The 19,858-nt window shown below is 32.2% G+C and overlaps 1 protein-coding gene across 36 annotated transcripts in view; it reads left to right on the top strand.

Moving 5' to 3' along the window:
• The window catches only part of LOC106876215 (roundabout homolog 2), a 1,018,579-nt gene that overhangs the window by 893,587 nt on the left and 105,134 nt on the right, over positions 1 to 19,858 (top strand). For 15 of the 36 annotated variants that reach the window (XM_089352294.1, XM_089352307.1, XM_089352299.1 and 12 more), the window contains one exon: positions 10,231 to 10,281. The exons of 19 other annotated variants lie outside the window; for them this stretch is intronic. In XM_089352294.1, the coding sequence (XP_089208420.1) occupies positions 10,231 to 10,281 (51 nt within the window). Of the gene's footprint in view, positions 1 to 10,230; positions 10,282 to 11,759; positions 11,811 to 19,858 lie in introns of all 36 variants that reach the window. 2 more of the 36 variants (XM_089352292.1, XM_089352314.1) reach the window with 1 other exon arrangement.

The raw sequence follows: 19,858 nt of genomic DNA, 5'->3' as shown, positions 1-19,858 counted from the left end.
AGCATTGTTGTTTGTACACAAGCATGCAATCTACATTTCACTCTGAGGGAGAGACTTTTTGTTACCAATTAAGGTAATAACTCCCTGGTCTTTTCTATCTTTTTCTTATTCTAGCAACTATATATATAGACACTGATATAATCCTTGTATAAGTAAAAGCATGTTCTCAGTCGTGATAGTTACTCACATTGTATCTTGAGCAATATAAATTGTAAATTGTCTAAATGTATGAGATGAGCTACTTTTAACAAAATTATAATTTTATAATTTATGAATTTCAATCATTAGAGAAGAAAGTTATAATACTTACATCTGCATAACATTTCAATCATTTTGATCTTCAATCATTATTAGGTGTCTTGTTTTTTGATGTGTTCAAAATACCAGACTAGATTCGAATTAGTAATTTTTTGTCTAAACTAAAAATATTAAATTTTAACTACCTAAATGTGTAGCTGTATTTTACACATATCAGTGGACTATTAGATGAAGGTATTATTAGTCTCAACTAATATAGGGTCTGAGTTCAAATCCAATCTGATATTATGTTTATACATCTAGAAACAAGACATCTGATGCAGAATGAGATCACAACAATTGAAACATAGTATAGATATAAATGTTAAAACATTTTTCGTCGCTAAAGATGGGATTACTAGTTTGAACATCTATAACTTTATTTGCAAAAGTTCATGTTTAGTTGTCATTACTCTGAGTGTTTGCATGCAAAATTTGTAATCTTATATCAAATACTACATCAGGATTAAAGTATACATTTACACATATGTAATAATCACTAAACCACTGTCTTTTTCTCACCCTCCAGTTGTGTGTGGAGAGGGTGGGGTGATGTAACTCTGATATGTTCTCCAACAAAACACCTTTTGATCAAATAAATACCATCATCACCATCACCCTTTAACGTCTGATTTCCATGCTAGCATGGGTTGGACAGTTTGACCAAAGCTGGACAGCTGCATCAGGTTCCAGTCTGATTTGGCTTGGTTTCGACAGTTGGGTGCTCTTCCTAATGTCAACCACTTTACAGTGTGTGCTGGGTGCTTTCACATGGCACCAGCATGGGTTCCTTTTACATGGTACCAGGCACAGGAATCTTGCTGGTCAATCATCTTCACCAGGGGATGTCGTCTTAACACTTCTGCTGTGGAGGATGGGTCTTTAAATTATGTGACAAGAGTAAGTTTAATACTTGCTCACAAATGATTTGATCAACATAGGAATTGTACGAATCATTGTGTCCTTCCTTTGCTAAGATGATAGGATGAGATTTGGAAAATTAGGTTTCCCACCACCAAAAACAAATTGATCAGCTGCCTAGAAATCTGCTGTTCCAAGTGTTTTGACATGTATTTATATGAGAGTAAGTCTCCAATTGAATGCCAATACAGCAATTTATTCTTAGATAAAAAAAAAAAAAGAAATAGCTGATTTTTAATTAATGATTAATGAGAAATTATGAATACAATATTTAAGCTGGCAAAATTCTAGTCCTCTTTCTTTTTTATTACAGCTTTTATTATTTGTTTATCAATTAATTAGTTCTAGTTAAATTTTGTGGAAATGTTCCACAAAAATATTGAAATAAAGCTACTTTTCCTTCATTGACTTCACCAGGAGTTATTCAATGTTTTAGAAGTTGAAGATAATGCTGGGAAGGGAAACGGGATGAAATGGTTATGTCATGGGCTGAAGAATAAAATAATCACTGGGTGAGAAGAGTAATAGAAATGAATGTGGAAGAATGTAGGAGAAGTGTAACACAGAGAAAGACATGGCTAAAGGTAATGGAAGAGAAAATGAGGGAAAGGGATTTAATGATGAGAGATGTAAGGGATAGGACAAAATGGAGAAGATGTCCAAGGTTCCTCTCCTTTGAAAGCTAGCATTTGTTTTGGCTAGAAAAATGGTCTTAAACATTTGTTGCTTTTGTTTGCTCTGGGATATAATTATATGTTTGGGATATATTTATTTGATATTTTTAGCAGGTCATGTCAGAACACAAAACCTCTCTTTCTGGCTAAAATATTATTGTTGCTGTTGTTTATTCCCCAGGTTAACTCTCATATAGTAGACCTGTTGTAAAGGCAACACAGCTGTGACCATTTTGTTATTTTAAGAGTATCTAGGAGTACAATATCTAATGCACCTGTGATTTGAAGGAGGCTCTTTGAATTATATCTGTAGCAAGTCAAGCAACTATTCAGAAACTTCATGTATGTGTAATTCCGTCTCTGAATAGGTGTATGAATGGGTGTACAGATAAGTCAGTTAAAGACGAAGTGGAACAGCGGAGGAACAGAAGCAAAAAAGAGGAAATAGAGGAGCATAAAATATTAAGACGGTCAGGTGCTTGCTCTTTACCATTGCTGCCCTCAAAATAACAGAGAAGTGTTTTCTTTTAAAAAAGAAAAAACCCCTTTCATCATCCATCCTGTAAAAGGAATACCCCTATAGATTACTGCAGCATGGCATGGCATGAATAAATATCTATACATTGTGTGTGTCTATATACACACACACATATACACATACATAGTACATTGTGTTGGATGTGTCTATATGTGTATGATAAAAATCATGTAAGCATGAAACTTAGTGGCAGTGCTGGTCGGGATGATGATGGTCTTGACAATGGTCATGATCATGATGATGATCATGAAAAAGGTAAATATCTAGTTGTCATTGAATTCTGGCTCATACCTGATCTAACAAAGCTATGATCAAATGCATTTTTGCTATGGTCATCCTACTCCATATTTTGTTTTCCCCTCTTTTTTTTTTTTTTTTTTTTTTTGGTCCACATGTTGTATTTGCTACTTGTTTTCCCAATGTTTCATTTATTTTTCAAGATGGCAGGGTGTAATTTCAAAGAAATTTATTTACTCTCTTTAGCTGATCAAGCAACTCTTATTGGGTCATGAACAAACTATACTTTTTCAAGTACAAATTAATCTCAAATCAAATTAAAATAAACCTGAAGTAAATTAAAATTGTTATGAAGCAAATTAAAATAAACTCAAAATATTTTAAATCTGTTCTCTAATTAAATAGTTCCATCAAAACACATTTCTGATGCCTTTATCTAATGAGTAATAAATTAAAGTTTAAATTTGTCTTGCAAAACGTCTTAAACATGTATCAGAAAACCTTTCTTGATTTCACTGGAATCATCTGTTTAAGAATTGTTAGTCTAACTCTGAAAGCAATTTGCTTCAGTGGGACAGAATCCATATATCAAGAGTAAATGTTCTTATACTTCGATATTAATTGTGAGTAAGGTGACAAACTGCCCGGATCATTAGCATGCTGGGGATGATGCTTGGTGACATTTTGTCTGTCCTTATGTTCTGAGTTCAAATTCCAACTTTGCCTTTCATCCTTTTGGGATTGGTAAAGTAAGTACCAGTTAATCACTAGGGTTATTGTAATCGACTTAGCCCCTCCACCAAAATTGCTGGGCTTGTGCCAAAATTTGAAACCAATATTAATTGTGAGTATTCGCAGGGACTATAAGATGAGGATTTAGCCATACGTCAGTCCTGGGCCCATGATTATTTGCTATGTCACTCTCTAAAGTCAAAATCTTCACAGCCTACTTGAATTTTATTTGAGTAGACCTCCCACTTTCCTATGCTCACAAAGCAATCTTGTTCCATATTATCAAATTTCTCTCTGATACTCTGAGTATTTATTTAACCATGCCTTGGCCATTTCCAGAGTTCCAGTATGTACATTCAATTGCATGCTGTTATTTTCTTAATAGTGTGTGCCGCAGTAATGGCTCCCCAATCTTCTCATTCAGCAGTAGGTGGTACAATATATTCGAGTCTCAAGAGCGTATTTCTTGTGTACTCCCACAACCCTCTTGCTTCTCTTTTTGACACCCCATGAAATATCAGTTCTCATAACTTAAAATAAGTCATCATTACTTTGAGATTGACATTTGTTATTCATAAGTAAATGTGACCTTAAGTCTGATGATGATATGGATTGAAGTTTAAAAGGAATCAGCATAAGTGCAAACAATTCAAATAAATGTCTACTACGTTTTATCTAAATATCTACTATTCAATTTGCTACTAGATTATTTTAATTTGCTCTGAGATTATTTTAATTTGCCCTGGGATTATTTTAATTTGTTTTGAGGTCATTTTAATTTACTTCAAATATATATTGATTTGGTTTGAGATTATTTTAATTTGTTCTTAAATAGGTGTAGTATTTGCTATAGAATGATAAAACAGAATGCAGATTTTATGTATTTTCAATTACCTTGTTCAAGCGTCTTTATACTTTTGCGATTAGCTAAGGCAAAAAGGAAAATAATTAACAACTGTTTAATGATACATACAGTGTCAGTGCTGCATACAGCAATGAACCAAACCTTCTCATGAAACTTATTTACATCTAGTGAACTGAGCCAGTGAGAGCTAACAGTCTTGTCCACATACTTTGTATATAACCTGTAAAATTAATATCAACCTTCAATCCTTCAGCTAATTTCCTGCCAGGTTATCAATTCTGACAGCAGTAAATTCAGAAGAAATCCACATGTGCTTGCACATGCATATATGCATGTGTGTGTATATGTATATATGTGCACCTTTGTGCATGTACATATATCTGTATATGTGAGTGTGTGGGTGTGTGTGCACACATGCTGAAACAGACACTCACACACATGTAAATGTATGTAAATATATATATATATATATATATATATATATATATATATATATACTCTGTGTGTTTTTATACACACACACACACACACACAAACATTTGATTTGATATGACCAAATCCGTAACAATAAATGCTTTAACGATATACTATAATAGAATTAAATATTCCTATATTTACCAAAATTTATTTCTATTCTCTATTTAACATGAGATGAAAGATATCAAAAACTAATTGTCTGTTTGCATTAATTAACCATGCACCATTTGATGAGTTTGGGGGTTTTTTGCTGTTTTATTCTATTTAATTCCTTCTTTTTTTTTCTTTGTGAGTAACCCCTGCAGCTTCTTTTATGCCTCCTGCTCCTACTTTCATTTCTTTTCTCTCTCTTTTTCCTTCTAATTCTTTTTCATTCTTATTGTGTCTACTTCTTCCACTTTCTTTCTCATTGTTTCTTCCTTTTCTTTTCTTATAGTTATTTTCTCTCTTTTTTGCTTTATCTTTTTCTTTTCACTTTCATTCTTTTTCTTCTCTTTTCTTATTCTGTCTTTCCCTTTCTTATTCAATCTTTTACCTTCATTTTCCTTCTTCTTCTTACTACTACTGCTACTACTACTATTATTGCCACTACAACTACTAATATTTTTATTTTTTATTTATTTTTTCCATATCTATTTTCAAATAACAATAGTAACACAGACACTATTCAATAGAAAAACAAAATGCATTATTATTATCATTATTATTATTATTATTATTATTATTATTACTATTATTATTATTGTTGTTGTTGTTACTATTGTCATTATTATTAATCCACTTCCATTCTCATTTCCTAATTTTTCCTTCTCATTCATGCTCCTTCCTTTTTCATTTTATTCTTTGCTATTTTTAAAAAATTATGTTATCTTTATTTTTGTATCTTTTACTTGCTTATTTTCTTTTTCTTTACCTCCTCTTCCATTCCCCTTATTTTACCTACTCTGCCCCTTTTACCCCTTCCCCTTTTTTCCTTTTCCATTTCTATTTTTCATCATATTCATCTAATTCTTTTTTTATGTCTTTCTTATCATCAATCTTACTTTTATTATTATTATTATTATTATTATTATTATTATTATTATTATTATTATTATTTTGTTTGCTGTTTAGTCTATTTTGCCCTTCTTTCCTTCTCACAGAAACATCTCAAATGAATGCCTCTCAGCTAATTCTTGAAACTAATCAATTAGATATATTGTAAAATTATTTTAAAATATTCTGACCATGCCATCATCGTTATTACCAGTGCCATCCATGCCTTTTGTTTGGTTTCTCCAGCTGTTGTTGAATGTTTCAACCACTCTGGGATAATACACCACCAACTTTTGTCCTCATACTGTGTCAACCATCCAACAAGCCTACTACTATTGCAACTGCTGCTGCTATTCATTCTTTTCAGGATCTGAATGTCACATGTTCATTGTTTCTCTGTTCATCTTGCACTTGTATGTGAACTTCACTATGTGTGTGTGTGTGCGTTTGTTTGTTTGTTGTTGTTGTTGTTGTTCTCATACAAGAAAACTGATATTTGGAGCTTCAAGGATAGCTGAAGCTGGCTATGACAGTTATTTGTCTAAGTATGCTCTCCTGAGAATTTGTGTGTGTGTGTGTATTCTGCTCATACAATAAGTGATATTTGTAACAAAAGTAGTATATAAATACAGTATTTATTTCATTATTTAATCTGAAGACAAGGAACAATACCTTTGGCCTTTGCAAGCCTTCACAGACTGATATAGTTGTTTTGTCTTTTAGTCACAAGTCAGTGCTAATCAAGCAGACATACAATCAAAGGCATCCTATCCGTGACCATTCTCTCTTTTTTCTGTATATTAGTGAGTATAGTTGTCAATTTGTCCTTTATTTAAGACAGTAGTGTATAATTTGAGGAAGATAGTGCTGCTATTTCTTACAGGTCAAGTGACCATTATAGAGTCTTGGTGTGCTTGATGCTGATAGTTTGAACCTCTACAGATGGATGTCACTTAAGAGAATATGGAGAGAAAGATGGAGGGAGCAGAGCTCAGTACTGAGGAGGAAGGTTTGGGTGATATGTCAAATGAAGAGACAAAAGGAGAATACAGTGCTGTGTTAGGTTCATGGTCATAGCATATAGGTAAATGAAGGCTACATAGGTTTAGTATCATATTACACTCCTACCTCTGATCACTCACCATTTCACTCCAACTTCTGCTTCATACATGCATTGTTTATTTGCTCTGTCTTTTCTAACTCAATTTCAGTGACTTTCTAATCCTCAGAGCTAGCTGGTTCCAAACTACCTTCATACATGAATATACACTTAGGCCCTCCTCTTCACTCATCTCTCCTCCTCTCATCGTTTATATTGTATCTGCCCACCAGAATCTGTACTTACGACTTCACCCAATCTCTCAGAACATCATCCCTCCAGTATCCCCCTTTGTCCTCAGGTTTCTTTTTTCCATATCTTCAAATTTTGACTTTCAATTATTCAAAAAGAATAGCAGTTACATCAACCTCACCTGGCCAACAAAGGTCATGAGCTCACCCATTTCTCTATTAAAAATAACTGTGAATTTAAGCATTGATTTCTCCCTTTCTTGGTTTCAAATTCAAAATCTACCAGAGTCAGCTTTGTCTTTTATTCCTCCAGGTTTGATCATATAAAATCCAGTAAATTATAATTGTTACTAATTGAATGAAAAAAGGATCTTTATATTTTGTCAAATGTAATTAGAATAGTACCTATTCCATCAACCAAATAGTACCTATTCCACACATATGGTGGTGGTGATGGTACATATTCCATCAACCAAATGGTGGTGGTGGTGATGGTAAATATTCCATCAACCAAATGGTGGTGGTGGTGGTGGTACATATTCCATCAACCAAATGGTGGTTGTAGTGGTGGTGGTTGTGGCAGCAGCAGCAGTAATGGTTGTTATATTTGTTATTTATCTCATGACTGCCCTAGTTGAGCTTACCTATGATCAAAAGGCATTCTCACTGTGACCACCCTGTCTTTTTTTTTTTTGACACAGTATATCTAGGACTTATCCTAACTGTAATTCCTTTTTCATGATGTTAGGTTGTGACCTGAGGGAGATTTCATTGCTATTTCTCGCTGATCAGGCAACCACTTTGAGGTTTCCTTCAAACATTCACTGATGTTGAAGACCACCCCTGCTTGAGCTAATATATGAACAAAGGCATTTCAGCCATGACCTACTCATCTTTTCCATATTTGTAGGCAGTCAAAGACTACAATATTTAATGTGTCCTTTCCTGAAACATTGGAGCATTAAAGATTTAAGGAAGATTTAGTCGTTGTTTCTAGCAGGTTGAGCAACCACATAGAATCTCCCTTTCTGGCTCATGTCTCAAATAGAAGCTATGCACATGTCTGTATATGTTTTTTGCATGCATGATTGTGTGTGTGTGTGTGTGAAAAGCAGTAATAGCTTCTTCAGTTGTAACTCAAGGCTAGGCAATGTAAATTTTAACCTACTGTTTTGTTTTTTTTTACATTATTGTTTTATTTACATTTACTCTCCATCCTAATATATTTCCATGATTCCAGTTCGTTCCCTTCTAAATTTAAATGTCAAATTCCCCCTGAGTCCCTGTCTATTTTCCCTACCTCCACCCTCATTCCAACCATTACCATTAAATTTTGATCACAACTGAAATTTTCAACAACTTTCACTTGTTGTTGTTATTACCGCTGTTATTACCACCTTCAGGCCAAAGCAAATGGCATCCCTGCCATAACTATCTACTGCTTTTTTGTTTTTTTTTCATTATGTCCTTTTTGTTTCAGACATTAGAATGTTGTCATGCTGAGGCACTATGTTGAAGGATTTAGTTGAACAAATCAATCCTAGAGCTTATTTTTATCAAAGTCTAGTACTTATTCTATCTTTCCCCAAACTGCTAACTTATGGTTGTCAAACAGGGAAACACGCACATACATATACATGCATGGTGATCTTCCATACAGTTTCCGTCAACCAAAATTCACTCAAGGGATATTGGTTGGCCCAGGGCTGTACTAGAAGATGCTATGCAGTAGGACTGAACCTAAAACCATTTGGTTGAAAAGTGATCTTCTTAACCATACTTATTATTATTATTATTATTATTATTATTATTATTATTATTAATAATAATAATAGTAATAATAATATAATCAGCTTCAGCCATTTAAAAAAAAAGGGAAAGGAATATTTATATTTGTATGATTCTTTTTATAGTCAGACTACTTTGCATACTTCAGTCTCTCCCCATTGCTCTCCGTATACATGCTTGTTTCCATACATACATACATACATACATACATACCCCACTTGTTGTTTTGCTATTAAAAGCATGTTTCAAGACAGACATTTTGACTCTTATCTGAGGCTGGTTCTCCTAGTTGAATCAGTTGAAAAACTCCAAGGGAAGCTTGCAATCTGATACAGATATGCACATATTTATTTACATATACACAGTTGTATAAACCACACAGAAACACACATTTTGAACAGCCATGTCTTGCAAATGCCTTCATATTTTATTTATACTGTTGAAATCATTTCCATACATTACAAGGTGGCATTTTTCAATATATCCGCTGCAAAATTTTGTATAAACTGAAAATAAAATTAATTAGAATAGAACTTAATATATTAATAATATATCAATCTGGTATGTTAACTCTAGTGAAAGAAAAAGTCTTAATCAATAACAGCTTCTTTTATTATGTTGCCAACCAATCTTTCTTTTACTATTTTGCTGATTTCAATCATTGGATTGCAGCCATGCTGTGGCACCAGCTTCAAGGAGTGAATGTTAGAGTTGCTTTTTGTCATTTGACCTGCCAGAAATAGAAGCCAAACTTTCTAAATCATCTTCAGATCCTATCCTGTTGTCTTAATCAAAGATATAATGAGCATTGTAGACTTTGGTTTAAAATAATCAGGTCACAGACAGAATGCTTTCAATTACAGGTTTTAAAGGGTTTGCCTGGGTCTAAAACAATAGAAATGGCAATAATAACAATGATCACCATCATTTAGTTGATTATAGTTACCCTTATAATTGTAGTTTGTTACATCATTTATCAACTTGAGAAGGATGAAATGCAATGTGGACCAGGGTGGGAATCCAAACTCATATGCAAAGGGAATGACTAAATACCATGTGGTGTTTAGCACAATACTCACCCAATTCACTATAACATTACTCATTCATTAGATCAACAGGTCCATTGTTTGAACTTGAACTTCTAACTTGATTATTTGCTGTACAGCCACATTAGTATTTACACTACAAACAGAATGAAGCAAAAACGTAAAAAAAAACAATGTCATATCCATTTTCAAGGCAAAAAAAAATAACAAACAAAAAAGGGAGGGGAGCTGATCATCATTTTGTTTAGTGTTCTTTTTGTTTTGTTTTGTTCTTTTTTTTTATTTATTTCTTTTATTTATCATTTTGCACCTTTGACAACTCTGATACAGGTACCTTCAGACTGCAGTCAGTGTATACATTATTGCCACATGGAACCTCAGGTAAACATAGTTTAGCTTTTGTGAATATAAGTGGGTGGGTGAGGTGGCATGTTTGCATGGACATACATCTAAGTGTCTACATGAATGTATAATAACATATTATCACATGCATACACATTATGACATATATATATATATATATATATATATATATATATATATATTATGATATATGTATAATGATATATGTATGTGTATGTATACATATATGCATGTATATGTGTCTTATATATACATACACACATATTTTTTATTTTCCAAGATAGGGATGAACACCTGTGTCCCATGAGGCAAGCATGATAATTGCTGAGATTTCTCTCAGCATGTTAACCTACAAATAAAGAATATTTATCCACCAATGCAGTTTGAGCACTCATTCTCAGTGTTCGATAATAGCATGTGTGTATGAGTGTGTACATGTATATATATATATATATATATATATATATATATACACACACACACATATAATAACATATATTGTATAACTACAAAAATTGTTAGCTCCAAAATTTTAAGAATATCACCTATTACCACAGGATCACCTGAATAACACCAGAGAATAGAACAGTTGAAATGTTAGATGTCTGTCATATTCAATAATTTTTTTTAAAAAATATATTTCAAACTAAACACTTTATTCAGTCTATGGAGGTAGATTCTTCTCCTTCGACTGTCTATGCCAGATATTGGCTATTCTCATGTTTGTGATGTTACTTGCATAAACCTAGTGTGTGTATATATATATATATATATGTATATATATATATATATATGTATATATATATATATATATATATATATATATATATATATATATATATATATATATATATATGTATGTATATCATTTCACTGACTCAGAAATATCTCTGGCAACCTACTCTAGTGAATTGAATAAAGGGTTTGAAATTCTGAGAACATTACCAAATGTAGCAGGTAGCTGATGAAGGCTGCTGAGTACAAAAACCAAAACATTATCTATGTAACAACAACTGGTTTGAGAATTCTAGTCCTTATATGTTAGTGTATAATATTTCTTTATCTTAGATGGTAATTATTCATCCCAGAAATTCAAACAAATTTTACTTTACCATTACTTTTAAGTAGCATTGTATTTATGTCTTGTAATAACTTTGTAGAGAACATAAGATTGACTAAATGTAATATTTCTGATCTATAGTTCTCAGGATAACATACTGATAGCTTTTTATCTAATATCAAACTCTCAGTTTTGATTACAAATGTACAGTAGGATGAAGCTATTATTTATGCATGTATGCCCATGTGAGGGAGAGAGTGTCTTTATGCATATATATATATATATATCAACTCAGATACTCCAATAACTGGTGCAATACTTTAACAAGATTACTAACAGATTTGAAAGAAAGTTATCTTTCTTTGTTTCTATGCGATATCTTTAAACACTGTGGCCAATTTTTTGTTTTTAAAATTTCTTTTGAAATATAACACAGATATCTTCCACAGAAGTAACCTATAAAGCTATTGTTAAACCTGAGAGGAAGGTAACTATTTTATGTCTCAGCTTGTTTTATTTCAAGCATTATGATGCTGATGATGATCACATGAAAGAATGCATTCTATACAGAAATAGTTGCTTAAAACAATAATTATAATAATAGGAGAAATTGTAATTATTAATAATGATTTCTTTATAAAAGTAATCAACGACAAAAGCAAGAATATTGACAAAAATAACAGTAGTAATTATAAGAATATTAATATTGATATCAGTAGTTATAGTAGTAGTAGTAGTAGTAGTAGTAGTAGTAGTAGTTGTAATGGTGGCGGCTTTGGTAGTAGTATTACCTTTTTCTCATTTTTGTTGCATTTATTTATTTTGTTAAATTTATTTAGATGATGATGATGATGGTAATAATGATAATAATAATAATAATAGTAATAATAATAATCCTTTCTACTATAGGCACAAAGTTTGAAATTTGGGGGAGGCAACAGTCAATTACATCGACCTCAGTACTCAACTGGTATTATTTTATAGACCACAAAAGGATGAAAGGCAAAGTGAACCTCAGCAGAATTTTAACTCAGAAAATTAAGATGTATGAAATGCTGCTAAGCATTTCACCCATCATTCAAATGATTCTGCCAGTTAAATAATAATGGTTTCAAATTTTGGCACAAAGCCAGCAAATGATTTTAAATTTTGGCAATTCTGAAGGAAAGGGGAAGTTGACTAACATTGACTCCAGTGCTTAAATGGTACTTATTTTATTGTCCCCCATAAGATGAAAAGCAAAGTGGACCTCAATGGAATTTGAACTCAGAACATAAAGATAAATGAAATTCCACTGACATTTTGCCCAACATGTTAATGGTTCTGCCAGCTCACTGCCTTATTATTATTATTATTATTATTATTATTATTATAATAATAATAATAATAATAATAATAATAATAATAATAATAATAATAATAATAATAATAATAATAATAATATATTATTACCATCTGTAAATAACACATACTGAACACATTTAAGTGATATATTGAACCACATGAGACTTGGATACAAATGCTATAAGATGATAATCAACTACACTTTGTATGTAGATGACCATGTTGCATGCTACAGATGAGAAATACTTCGAAATACAAAAAGTATAGAGATTTATTTATTACAAGAATTACTACAAGGATTCATATTAGAAAAATTCATTGAGGCAACCTTAAAGAGAAATAAATTAAACCAGAAATATTATGCTGGGTAAAGAAACAAATACTTTGGAATCAATGAACTTGATGAAGGATAGTATACATGACTGAAAGAAAGGTTTGGAAAAGAATATCATAAATGTGTTAAATTAACACTTAAACTGTGCTAAATACAAAAAATACAAAGAAAAAAGACATTAATACTGTAGCTGTCCCAGCACTAAGTTATATTTATAATATTCTCAGTTTGAACACTGAAGAAATAACAATCATCATCATCATCATCATTATTATTATTATTATTATTATTATTATTATTATTATTATTATTATGCCTAATCTAACAAATTCCCAAAGGTATTATTAAACCTGAGGGGAAAATAGCTATTTTGTATCTCATCTTGTTTTTATCTCAAGCATGATAATAATGATAGACAAACAAAACAGAAAATCAGGACTCAAAGTTGAGACTGGAGGATTTGTGTTTGTTGTACAGGATCAAAGCCTTCCTGCTAGAAACTATCAAAAGCATGTAATAATGTAGAATACATTTAAGACATTGCAGAATATGATGAGTTTTGAAAGAAACAACTATGTTATCTCTGGCTGCCCAGTTTTAACCATGAGAGAATATGTTTACAAGTATGATACAAGCTGGAGCTATCATACACTGGGACATTGTACCAGCATTATGAAATACCAACAGAAAATAAATAATATAAAGATATACTAGAAAAGGTATCAGAGTGACCAAATCATCACACTCTGGGATAGGCTAATCCACAGACAGGAATATCAAGTTTAATTGGCTAGATAATGTTAAGAACTTCCAGGATATGAAATGTCTCCTATTTGAAATATGTAACCCTAACTCAACAGATGATAATGAATCTCACATAGAAAAGATAAAATTATCCAAATATAAAGATCAGGAAACAGACATTACCCAAATGTGGAGCTGAAATCAGAAACAATCTCTATAATAAAAGGTGCACAAACCATCTGAGGGATCTTCATGAAGTAGAAATAGATGTTTTCAAGAAACAACTTGATTTCCTGCTGTCCAGCATTCCAGATGAACCTATGTCATAGATAGAAACTCAAAAGAGAACAGCAGTATCAAACTCCTTTCTTGACCAAAAGCCAATCACATAAGAACAGTTATTGAAAAAGTGATCACACTGATGGTGCCCCAGAATGGTTGAAACCTGTTGGATGATGTGTATTAAAGAATAAAAGAGCAATATGCAGAAAATAGCAATACTAAGCACTGCATATATAATACAGAGTACTTCTATTGTAACAGAAGAAACAAAACATTGTGTTTGAAGTTATAACAGCAACTACAACGTAAACACAACTATTCTCATCATTTTAATGTCCACTTTTCCACACTTGCTTCAGTCAGACATGTAATTCAGACAAATTTCTTTTAGTTGGATGCCATTCCTGTCATCAACCTCAAAGAAGATTCTACTTCTCCATAACCAAACATGTTTTCGTAGAAGATAAGTAATGAAAGACACTACTTGTGTTATATTTACACGTACCATGCTATAACAAGAGAAGGAGAAACAAATACATCCATACATGTGTGTGCATGGTGTGTTTGTGTGTGTGTGTATATATATATATATATATATATATATATATATATATATATATATATGTATGTATATATATGTATATATGTATGTATATATATGTATGTATGTATGTACACACACACAGAGGAACAAAATCAGTTTCTTTCAGTTTAAGTCTGTCAAATCTACTCACAAATCTTTTGCTAACCCAGGGCAATAGCAGAAGATGCCCAGGAGCCACAAAGGCATGCTAGCATCTTACAACTACATGCCTACTACTGTAAAATAATAAAAACAATGACAATAGTAATACTTCTGCTAATAACAGTTGTAGTCATTATAGCTTGCTGAAACATTGAAATCTATTTTAAAATTTTCACTATTCTGTTTCACCAGCTATAAATCCATTTTCCTATGATACAATTGTAGATTGGTTTGTTTTAGTTTGTAGTACAAATAGTTGTAGGCTTGATTTATTGGTTGGGCATGTTCTTTGTTTAGTTCCTTTACTATCAGTTCGTTTCATTTCTGATTTTGTTTTTTGTTTTGTTTTTTTTTAAATTTATTTGGAGGAGAGGAAGCAATTTTCTCTTTGTTATTTCCAATAATTAAACTAATTATTGTAAGTAATTAGTTGTTTGTATTTTACATTTCACACACTCTCATTTAGTTTGACAAATAATAGTAATTCTAGCAGCTCTTAACAGCTGTGTGATTAAGTTCATGCTTTACGACCTCACAGTTCTGAGTTGAATTTCATTTGTTTGTGTGGCACAATGGGCAAATGACCAATGTCTTGTGAAATTTGGTTGATAGAAATTGTGTGAAACCTCTTCATACTCTCTCTCTCTCTCTCTCTCTCTCTCTCTCTCTCTCTCTCTCTCTCTGTCTCTCTCTCTCTCTCTCTCTCTCTCTCTCTCACACACACACACACAAACACACACATATGTGTTTGTGTGTGAATAGATATATATATATTCTGTAAATGCAATGTGTGTGTGTGAAAAATGACCAAAAATTATTGCTTCAATTAAAAAATTGCCTATGAGTATTTTATTTCTTTACCCCCCCCCCACTCTCTCTCTCTTTCTTTCTCTCTCTCTCTCTATCTCTCTCTCTCTCTCACATGTTGTGCCTTGTCAGAAATGCAGTGGAACAATGATTGTCATTTCTAGAAACTTATAACCAATGGTGCTATTGTTCAAAAATGCTTGATACAAAAATTTTTTTGTTCAATTATGAACATATCTAAATAGTAGCAGTTCAAGGCAGTTAGGAAGCATATACATGGTCACTTGACCTGATTGAAATTGCTATTCCATTTCTCTCATATAACACTCAACCATCTTAAAAATGCAAGAGACACATTGGATAATATAAAGCCTAGATATATAATGATAGAAATTTTGGGGAAAGGAGGTTACTTGATTATTTATATCAACCTCAGTACATGACTGGTACTTATTTTATCAAGTTCCAAATGGATGAAAGGCAAAGTCAATCTTATCAGAATTTGATCTCAGAATATAAAGCCAGAAAAATCTCATTAAGCATTTTGTCTAGCATTCTAATGATTCTGCCAGTACTTTGCCTTAATTCTAGATATTTAATAGGTGTGAAACACGAGATGTTTGTGGATGGAAGGCTTTAGATCATAACTTTTCTTCATCAGAATCGACCAGGTGTTAAATAAGAATTGTAACAACAGTTTATTTAAGGAACAATTCTTAACTAAAGCAAAAATAAGATGTAGAGTAGATTTTGTTGATTTTTAAAAAAAAAATATCTTCTGATGGATGTTGAATATGAGATAGGAATACATATAATGAATGGGTGTCTAAGTTATTTTCTCAACAATTAGACCTCCATATGCCAAAGAGTGTACATCATTTAATTACTAATTCCCTTATCACCACTTCATTAAGTACAATGAATTTCATGGCTTACTGATGAGCTTATAATATGATTGAAACATGTCTTCTGTTTTTGTTGAAATAATATAAAACAATGACTAATGTTTTTCTTTTTTCTGATTTTTTTTTTCAATTATTTGTTGTTAGGTTTATAATGCCATTAAATATTTTAGCTTTAAAGCCTTATATATGTTGACTGTATAATAGTAATTACTAGAGAACCAATGCTGTATGGGCTATGAATGAAAAAATAAATATATGAAATGATAACTTTATGTATTTAGTCTCTTTCTGAAATTAGACCCCTACAAGTGTAACTTGGCAGATTGGGGTCTGGATTGAACCAATGTGTTCCTTTGCCACTTAACTCATTATAGTCCACATACCTCTCTCTCCCAAACTGCAAAATGGTAGAAGCAGAAGACCACTTATTAAAATGTAAGCAAGTATCTACCTAAGTACAAACTCATTTCCGTAATGGTACATGGACAAGGACAAGACAATAATTACTTGTGTGTTGATACTGAGTAGGTTATGAATAAATAAAGCTACATACGAATTAGGCTCCATGTTTAGTACAAGTATTTTGTCATGCTGTGAAAGTGGGTCATGTCAAAGCTTGGAATGAGAATTGATTAGCAACTCATTCCTGATTAGTTGTTGAGGAACTAACAAAACTGGTTGGTTTAATCCTCATCATAAGATGACAAGGTTCTCATAGAGCCTAACTTTATACAGTAAGACTAAATACAGTAAACATGACTCAAGTTCATCTTGTCTTCATTCACATATCTAGTGTATTATGGGAGCATACACCCCCCCCCCCCCAACTACTTGGTTGATAATTTGTCAATGCTGGAAAGAGGAAAGGTGTAGCTGACCTTCATAGGATTTTAACTCAGTACATAGTGTGCCATAACTAAATATGACTAGATGGGTTTTTTTTGTTTTTTTAATGTGAGGTCAAGAAAGACAAACTATTCTTGTCTGAATTCAATTGTTTTGATCAACCTAATAGATATTATAAAACAAATTTTGGCAGTTCTCTTTAGTACATAAATAAAACTTCTTTACAACTTAGCTACTTTTCAGTGGTTGAGTTTCCTGTTACCAAAAGCAAAAGAAATTAAGAGGAAATCAACATCCACAATTTGTTATATAGATAGAAAAAAATCAAGAAACACACACTTAAGTAAATGGTTTAGTTAGGGCTGAAGGGGAGTACCTACTGCCCTTTTCAAGGTCTTCATGATAAGTTGGAGGAAGAGAGAAAATTATGCTTAATCTAGAGACCTGATCTGAATATGTGCAACATGCATACAAACTAGATTAATCTTGTTATTTTGCAGCATACAGAATAAAACAATTTATAAAATAAAATTTACTCGTTTTCTCCTCTACAAAAGTGAATGAATCCAAACATGCCATATTAAAAACATTTGAACCAAATATTTTGCTTCACTTATCCTCTTATTACACTAGTGTTTTCTGTTTATAAATTCTCGAAAATGGGTTTTTGCAAATATATTTTGGTGGAATAATAATATAGATAGTTTCAAATTTTAGCACAAGGCCAGCAATTTCAGTGCTTAACTGGTACTCACATTATTGACGCCCACCCAAGGTTAAAAGGCAAAGTCGACCTCAGAATGCATGAGTCAAAAGAAATACTGCACAGCATTTTTTACTGATGTTCTAACAATTCTACCACCTTTGTAATAATAGTAGTGATAACAATAATTCTTTCAAATTTTGGCACTTGGTAAGAAATCTTTAGGGGAAGGAGGTTAGTTAATTGACCCCAGTGGTTGATTGGTAATTTATTTAATCATCTCCCACTCCCCCAAAGATAAAAAGCAAAGTTGGCCTTGGCAGGATTTGAACAAATAATGCAAAGCATCTTTTTCCTGAAACTTTTATGATTCTACCAGCTTACTGCCAAAAAAAAAAAAAAAAAAAAAAACCCCTTGTGTGTTTTTATTCAACAGAAAAGACCTGAAGGGAAAGTAACAGATTTTATTGGTAGGAATATGACACAAAGAATATTCAAAGAACCAGTCTCAAAGGCACAACACTGCCAGTAAATAGAACCAAGAATTAGCTTTGATGTAAAGTGATAAATGTTTATGCATTTTCTTTTAAACTGACTGAGATAAGTATTCTTACCTATAATTATAGACTGTGGTGATTATAGTCTAGCTTGGCTCAGCACACTTCATACAAATCAAACAAGACATGACTATGTATGAGGCACAGGAATTTTGATGGATGTTTTACCAACCAGAGTATTCAAGTCAGTTTTAGCAGGGAAATACTTAATAATAAAGCAGCAAAAGACTTATCATGATCATCAATATTTTAATGTCCATTTTTCCATGCTAACTTGGGGGTTGAACAGGTGTGAAATATAACATCTCAACACTCATTATTGTGCAATTATGTCACTGAGGTTCATTATCTTAAGATTTTACATCGCCTTTTTTCTGTCAGTGTTTTTTCTTTTTAATCTTCATCTGCCAATAATTCATTTCTCTTTTGTCCAACACTCATCTCTTTGGCATCACATATCTATACCAGCACAGCCATCCCTCCTACAAACAAGTGTCTTTGATGCTCAGCTTCTCTCTCTCTCTCTCTCTTTCTCTCTCTCTCTCTTTTTCTCTCCTCATTCATGCTCCACTAATCTTGCAAGTTAATGTTACACATTCAAAATATCAAGCTGCTCATGAATCTCTCCAGCTGGCCTCATTTGATGTACATGTCACATTACAAAGTAGCTTCATACTCCTTACACACTATCGCTTACCATCTTTCCTGCCAGTACTGCTGTTGCTGAATATTATAGTTCACTTCTTTTATTGATGCTGGCATTTTAAGATGTACTGATTGACTTGAATGCTGCACAGACCTGAAAACCTGTTTATAGCAGGAAGCTTAATTCTTAGCAAGCTTAACTAAATCATGAAGGTAAAATAAAAATATTACACAAAATCCTTATTTAAACACATGTACAGGGGTTAGACAAAATAATGGAAACACCTTAAAATTTCAAACAAATTTCTTTTAATATGGAGTAGGACTGCCTTTGGCAGTAATTACAGCTTCACTTCTATAAAGTATGGACTCATACAAAGTTTGAATTGTTTCCAAAGGAATTTTTCTCCATTCTTCAGCTAAAATAGTCTCCAGTTCTTGTAGTGATGATAGTGGAGGATATTGACTCCTTATTTGTTTTTCTAAAAATGCACCATAAATGTTCAATAATATTGAGATCTGGGGACTGTGGTGGCCAGATAAAATGTTCAACTTCACTAGAATGTTCCTTATGCTATTCAGTAACAATTTTAGCTGTGTGAATTGGTGCATTATCATCCTGA

This window comes from Octopus bimaculoides, chromosome 5 (assembly GCF_046866305.1).
Source record: "Octopus bimaculoides isolate indiv1 chromosome 5, ASM4686630v1, whole genome shotgun sequence".
NCBI lineage: Eukaryota > Metazoa > Mollusca > Cephalopoda > Octopoda > Octopodidae > Octopus > Octopus bimaculoides.
The sequence above is the reverse complement of the archived record's forward strand: the minus strand, read 5'-3'. Positions and strand labels throughout refer to the sequence as shown.